The sequence below is a fragment of the Dasypus novemcinctus genome, chromosome 13 (assembly GCF_030445035.2).
Source record: "Dasypus novemcinctus isolate mDasNov1 chromosome 13, mDasNov1.1.hap2, whole genome shotgun sequence".
NCBI classification, from domain to species: domain Eukaryota; kingdom Metazoa; phylum Chordata; class Mammalia; order Cingulata; family Dasypodidae; genus Dasypus; species Dasypus novemcinctus.
The window spans coordinates 2,083,954-2,091,249 of NC_080685.1; the positions used below are offsets into that span (position 1 = coordinate 2,083,954).

The window sequence follows — 7,296 nt, forward strand, 5'->3', positions numbered from 1 at the left end:
AAGGGAGTGCTACAGTCTGAAAAGACAGGAGAGAGAGCTTGGAAGAGAGTCTAGAAATGAAGATTATATCAGTAAAAGTAACTACAACTGTAAAAAGAGGGGTGAAAATAAAACGTGACAGATAAAACCCAAAGGTCAAAATGGGTGAAATAAGAACTGCCTTAACAGTAATAACATTGAATGTTAATGGATTAACCCCCCAGTCAAAAGACACAGACTGGCAGAGTGGATAAGAAAATATGAGCCACCCAGATGCTGTCTACAAGAGAGTCACCTTAGACCCAATAGACTGAAAGTAAAAGGCTGGAAAAAGGTATTCCACCAATGCAGTAACCAAAAGAAAGCTGGAGTACCTATACTTATATTGGATGAAATAGACTTTAAAAGCAAAACTGTTATTAGAGTTAATAATTAATAATTATATATATATAATAGAGTTAATAATTAATAAAAGGGGCAATTCACCAGGAAGAAATAACAATCATTAAGGTATATGTACCCTTTGCAGGACATTGGAATAGTCCTGAATGATGTTGCAGTGATGGATACAGGCCATTATATATCTTGTCATAACTTATAAAAATGTGTGGGAAAGAGTTTAAACTATAATGTAAACTATAATCCACACTTAGTGGCAATATTCCAATATGTGTTCATCAATTGTAACAAATGTACCACACTAATGAAGGATGCTGTTAATGTGGGAAAGTGTGGGAGGGTTAGGAAGTAGGACATGTGGGAATCCCCCACATTTTTTATATAACGTTTATGTAATCCAAGTAACTTTTAAAAAATAAAAATTTAAAAATTCAAAAAAAATGTTTAAAGGTATATGCACCTAACCAGGATGCCTCAAGATATGTGAGGCAAACAGTGGCAAAACTGAAGGGGAAAATAGATGTCCCACAATAATAGTTGGTGACTTCAGTAACCAATCTCATCATTGGATGGAACATCTGGGCAGAGGATCAATAAAGAAACAGCTTGAATAATAGGTAAATGGATTAAACCTAATAGACATATACAGAACATTGTACTCCAAAACAGGATATACATTCCTCTCAAGTGCTCATGAATTTTTCTCCAGGATAGGCCATATGTTTGGTCACAAAGCAGATCTCAATAAATTCAACAAGATCAAAATTATCCAAAGCACTTTCTCTGATCATAAAGGAATAAAGTTAGAAATCAACAAGAGGTGGAAAAGGGGGAAATTCACAAATATATGGAGATTAAACAAATCAGTGGGTTGAAGAAGTTGCAAAAGAAATCAATAAATATCTAGAGATGAATGAAAACAAGAACACAGCATATCAGAAGCTAAAGGATGAAGTGAAGGCAGTGCTGAGAGGGAAATTTATAGCCCTCAATGCTTACATTTAAAATGAAGCAAGAACTAAAATCAATGACCTAACTACACAGCTGGCGGGACTAGAAAAAGAAGAGCAAACTACTCCCAAAGTAGGGGGAATGGAAAAACAAAGATCAGAGCAGAAATAAATAAAATTGAGTAAAAAAGGGAAAGAATTAACAAAACAAAAAGTTGGTTCTTGGGAAGCGGACTTTGCCAGTGTTTAGGGCATCCATCTACCACACGGGAGGTCCGCGGTTCAAACCTGGGGCCTCCTTGACCCGTGTGCAGCTGACCCACACGCAGCACTGATGCGTGCAAGGAGTGCCCTGGCACACAGGGGTGTCCCCTGCATAGGGAAGCCCCACGTGCAAGGAGTACGCCCTGTAAGGAGAGCCACCCAGCGTGAAAGAAAGTTCAGCCTGCCCAGGAATAGTGCCGCACACATGGAGAGCTGACACAAGATGATGCAACAAAAAAAAGAAACACAGATTCCCTTGCTGCTGACAACAACAGAAGCAGACAAAGAAGAACATGCAGCAGATAGACAGAACAGACAACTGGGGCAGGGGAGGGGGGAAGGGGATAAAAATAAATCTTTTTTTTTTAAAGTTGGTTCTTCAAGAAGATTAACAAAATTGACAAACCCTTAGCTAGACTGACAAAGAAAAAAAGAAGATGCAAATAAAGTAAAAAATCAAAAAGGGGACATTACTACTACTGACCCCACAGAAATAAAAGAGATCATAAAAGGATACTATGAACAAGTATATGCCAACAAACTAGACAATGTACATGAAATGGAAAAATTCCTAGGAACTTATGAACAACCTACACTGACCCAAGAAGAAACAGAAGACCTCAACAAACCAATTACAAGCAGAGAGATTGAAAAGTCATCAAACAACTCCCCAAAATGAGAAGCTCAAGGGCAGATGGTTTCACAGGTGAGTTCTACCAAGCATTCAAAGATTTAATATCAATCTTATTCAAGCTCTTCCAAAATGTTGACCAAGAAGGAATGCTATCAAACTCATTCTATGAAGCTAATATCACCCTAATACCAAAGCCATGTGTAGCAGTTCGATATAGTTGTGAATTCCAAAAATAGATATTTGATTATGTTTGTAAACTGGTATGTACCTGAGCATGATTAAATTATGATTAGGGCCTTGGTGGGTGGGGACTCATAGATAAAAGACATGGCAAAGAACAGAGTTGGAGTTTTGCTGTTGGAGTTTTGATGCTGTAGTTTTGAGCTGGAGCCCTGGGAAGTAAGCACACAGAGGAGCTTGTTTGTGAGGAAAGAGAAGCAAGCCCAGGAAGAGAGGAACCCTGAGCCCAGAGAGAAGAAAGTCCTGGGAAGAGAAATAATCAATATGCCTAATAGTCTACAGCTGGCTTTGTGGAGAAAGGCAAAGCCTAGAGAGCCTTATAGTCTACAGCTAACCTGTGGAGATACTATAAGCGCTAAGCCCAGAGAGAAATGAACTCTGGGAAGAGAGGAATCCAGGAAGCCTTAACCCTGGCAGATGTCGGCAGCCATCCTGCTCTAACATGTGGCAACAAACTTTGGTAAGGGAAGTAAGTTATGCTTTATGGCCTGGGACAGTAAGCTTCTACCCCAAATAAATACCCATTATAAAAACCAACCAATTTCTGGTATTTTGCATCAGTACCCCTTTGTCTGACTAATACACGAGGTAGATATTATGAAAAAAAAGAAAGAAAATTATAGACCCATTTCCCAAATGAATACAGATGCAAAAATCCTCAACAAAATACTTGCTAATTGAATCCAACAACACAGTAAAAGAATTACTCATCTTGTTCAAGTGGCTTTTATACCAGGCATGCAAGAGTGGTTCAGCACAAAAGCATCTATCAGGGTGATACATCACATTAATAAATCAAAGAAGAAAAATCCCATATGATCCTATTGGTTGATGCGGGGGGGGGGGGGGGGGCGAGGATTTGACAGGGTACAGAATCCTTTCTGGATTGAAAACACTACAACAGATAGGAGTTGAAGGAAATTTTCTCAACATGACAAAGGCCGCGTGTGGAGGGCCCATAACTGGCGTTGTGTGCAGTGGTAAGAGAATGACAGAAGCTTTCCCCTTGAGATCAGGCACAGCACAGGGATGCCCACTGTCACTACCGCTGTTTGATGTGTTGCTGGGGTTCTGGCTAGAGCAATCAGGCAAGAAAAAGAGATAAAGTAGGCTCGAGATCAGGAGACCATAGACTTGACCAGGATTCTGGGAGTTGGGAGAAGACATAAAGATTTTTAATGAAAATAACACTGCTAAAGTGGCCAGAGTATGTTTTTAAGATATCCAATCATTAGGCTCTAGTTTAAAGTACCCAGGAAGAGCTAAAAGTTTGAGGGAATTTCATTAAAACAAGACAATAATGCATCAACAATAAATCAGTAAGTCTCTGGCCCTTCTACCCTTCCCTTGTGATAAGGCAACACCTTGCCCTGGTGTTTATCACTAGTGTGGTTGAACAAAATTTTCTCTTTCCAAGTCATCTGTCTCTGAGTAGTAAATAAATTGCAGTCTCCCTGCAACAATGGAATGTTATTTTTTAAATCTCCAGAAACAAGTATGTGCTGTTTGTCTTTAGTTGTCAGTGTACTAAGCCATGCTTACCTACCTGTGAAGTTTAGCTGAGCTTCCCTGCACATTCTTTATTTGCTTGTCATTGCCTCACTTCTGTGGATCTAACCCCATGTCCCCTAACACTAACCCAGTGGCAGCTCTGTTTATTCAACAAACAGGCCTCCTACTCTGAGCTAATAATTTCACTGCATGCCCAAAATTCCCTGATCATCAATGATACCTACGTAGAGATATTTTCTAGTGATACAATTAATATTTGTGTGTTGGGCAGAGTACTGAAGAAGTGGTTTGGAGATGTGAGTCCTACTTTCTACTGAATCTGTGGCTCATATGACCTTGGGGGAAGTTATTTAACATTACTATTTTTGAGTTGTTCCATATGAAAACAGAGACCTTCTATAAGCCTTAACTTATAATAAGATCAGTTATGATATAATGAGATAGTAAAAAGCAAGTAAGAGCCCATTCTCCAAGACTAATTACCTAAACCACAGTTCAAAGACATTGATGATGAAGAGCCATCTGCCTTCAGATCAGAATCTTTTATTCTCCAATTGATATCCTACAAGGCAAAGAAGTTCCGGTTACTCCACTGCAAAGTTGGAAAGGGCCTTTGAGCCTTATAGACTGGGTCTTGAATTGCTCAAATGAAAGCAAATTCTTCCCACCTCCTCCCCCAAACATATATGCATACGTTGATACCATGGTATAGTTAATAGGTTTCATATTAATTCATTTTTGCCAAAAGCCATCTGTATTTCTTTCTTATAGATGAAGGTCAGAGAGGATATGACTTTTAAGATCTCATAATTTTTAACAGTAGTGAAGAGGCTAGGACTAGAACCCCAAATTATGCAATACTTTATTCTCCTTTTCCTAGTCAATCATGGTCTTAGATCATGGTAAATAATGCCCTTTTTCAACTCCATAATGTAAAGGATGTTGACAAAAGGGGAAAGAATTCTCTATAGAGCTGCTGGAGCACACAATGCCACAAGCAGTCCTACACATTAATTTATAAATGGATCCTCTAAAATGGTTTGTTACAAAGCCTACATAACCATACATAACCATAACACCCTTGGGCAGCTTTGTCTCTACCAATTAAGAACAATTAAAGCACTTGTAAGTAAAATCATTAACTGCTGGCGACACATAAAGAAGACCTGGTTCTGCAGCTGACATCAGTGAGCTAGGTGACAGCACCAGCATGTAACCACTGTTGTTGTGGAGTTAGCTAACCACTGTGGTTAATTTTTATTTATGTTCAAATTCCTTTTTAGGGTCATTAGACGTTTCTCCCTTATAAGGTTTATAATGATTAACTGACCACAAGGACTACAGTGGTTAGCAAACAGTGACTTGCGTTCCTGTGACATAGAATAGCGGTTCATCCTGAGGCTACGTGTCCAGATACAGTTCATTTCCTCACAAGAATAGACGAAGAAGCCACAGGACCCCGCCAAGCCCTCCCGCACCCCTAGAACACACTGGCCCTCGCCCACCACCCCCAGCCATCCCTATTGGCCCTCGGGTCTTACCCAAGCCCCAGCCCCCTCCCACTGACTAAGCATGCTCCTGCCTAGAGATGTACTGTGTAAATCCATGACCGCCTCTGCCAGAGGGGGCTGGAGTCTATTCTTCAGACCCTCTCTGTTGGGAGAGCTTCCCAATAAACTTCCTGCCTGCCATCGTGTCAGTCTCCATGTCCCAGTGAGCGCCATGTTTTTTCTAACAACAGTTAGGTAGGATAGGCTTTAAATCCTAAGCATAACTCAGAGAAGCTTTGATATGTTTAGCTAATGACAATTTATTCTAAGTAATTGACATGGTTACAGGGCAGAAGCACAAATTTTATAACACTCTCCTTCTACTTTAGTCTGAAGAACCCAACTATGGGAATAAAACAAAACATTATTTTTTAAAAAACACATTTTGGTTTCCTCCACATTCAGGGTGGTATATTGGAAATCCTGGCAATATGAGACCTAGGATCTAATCTTAGTTCTGCCACATACTTGTTTAGCCAGGGAAATTCAGTACTAGGCAAATGTTCATCTCAAATAGTTCAGTATGAACATTTTAGGAGTTAAGCTGTGTCACTTCTCTCACTGACAGTCCTATTGAATAAAGTATATAATCTAAATAATGCTTTTTAAAACAACACAAAAACTATTTCCTCTTTGAATTAAAAAACAAACATATAAATCCAATCCACAAACATCTCCCCCCTCTTAAATTAACCTTCCAATAGAAGAGTCATTCTGTTTTAAACAACAAGACCTACTGCCTGATCTACAACAACTACTGCCCTAAGGGACTAAAATGTGGTAAGAGTCAAATCTGGGGAGATGAGCCTAGTTAAGATTACATTTTGAAGCTTTGTAAAGATGCAAGAACTGCATACATTTATTTATCAGTTGGGGGGGACAAAATATAAGAATTTGCATGAAACAAAGTCAGACTCTAAAGTAGAATCATGTCTTTTGAACACAATAGGTCACTTAACTATCTGGTCAGACAGAATTTGAGACAACTAGACCACAGGGGTTAAGTCTTTATGGGGGAGTTCTGGCTTACCCCTACCTTAATGTTGTCACTCTAATTAACATCCAGCACAGTTCCTGAGAGTCGATAACTATCCAGTGGATAGTCAAATAATTGAAATATACTTTATACAATTTATGGGAATAAAATTACTTTAAAAAACTGAGCAGACATCCTGTGTACTAAAATTACTTTATTTCAGTTGATTTTTTAAAACATTTCCTTTGTACAAAGGATACTTACAAACAAAATATTATTTATGACCTTGTTTTCTCTCTTACCAAGTTACAACTTGGAAACATCTTTAAATGCACAATCTGTACAATTAATACAGGTTATATATGAACTGTAAGATATGTTGAACCAGAATACTGACAATGTACTGTACAATAACCCTTATAGTTAGTGCTGCAAACCGTATCTACCAAAAGAAGAATGCACATCTGGACAGTCACGTTTACCAGCTGGTGCTGAGCGCGAGGCAGGAACTTCTTCCCCATTGCAGCCCTCTATAAGCTTCCACCGGGCATGTTTGGTCTGAAAACTGAGAGGACCGGATACATTTAAAAACAGTCATCAGTAAAATGGCAGAATATCATACTTCAACATAATAGTTCACCAAAAAGTCAGTCCTAGTTTTAAGAGACCACAAAATCCTTCATCTACTATAAATCCCTACAGGCTCAGGAAGCAGCTGTGGCTCAATCAGGTGGGCTCCCGTCTACCATACGAGAGGCCCTGGGTTCGCATCCCGGGGCCTCCTCGTGAAGG

The 7,296-nt window shown here is 39.3% G+C and overlaps 1 protein-coding gene across 1 annotated transcript in view; it reads right to left on the bottom strand.

Annotated features, from left to right (window-relative positions):
* SCCPDH (saccharopine dehydrogenase (putative)) overlaps nt 1-7,040 on the bottom strand; it is a 66,679-nt gene extending 59,639 nt beyond the window's left edge. Inside the window, exons 1-2 of the mRNA XM_071207323.1 lie at nt 6,987-7,040; nt 4,462-4,540 (exon numbers count right to left, since the gene is read on the bottom strand). Coding sequence (XP_071063424.1) covers nt 4,462-4,540; nt 6,987-7,025 — 118 coding nt within the window. The 5' untranslated portion in view covers nt 7,026-7,040. The remainder of the gene's footprint in view (nt 1-4,461; nt 4,541-6,986) is intronic.
* Nucleotides 7,041-7,296: the final 256 nt, after the last annotated feature.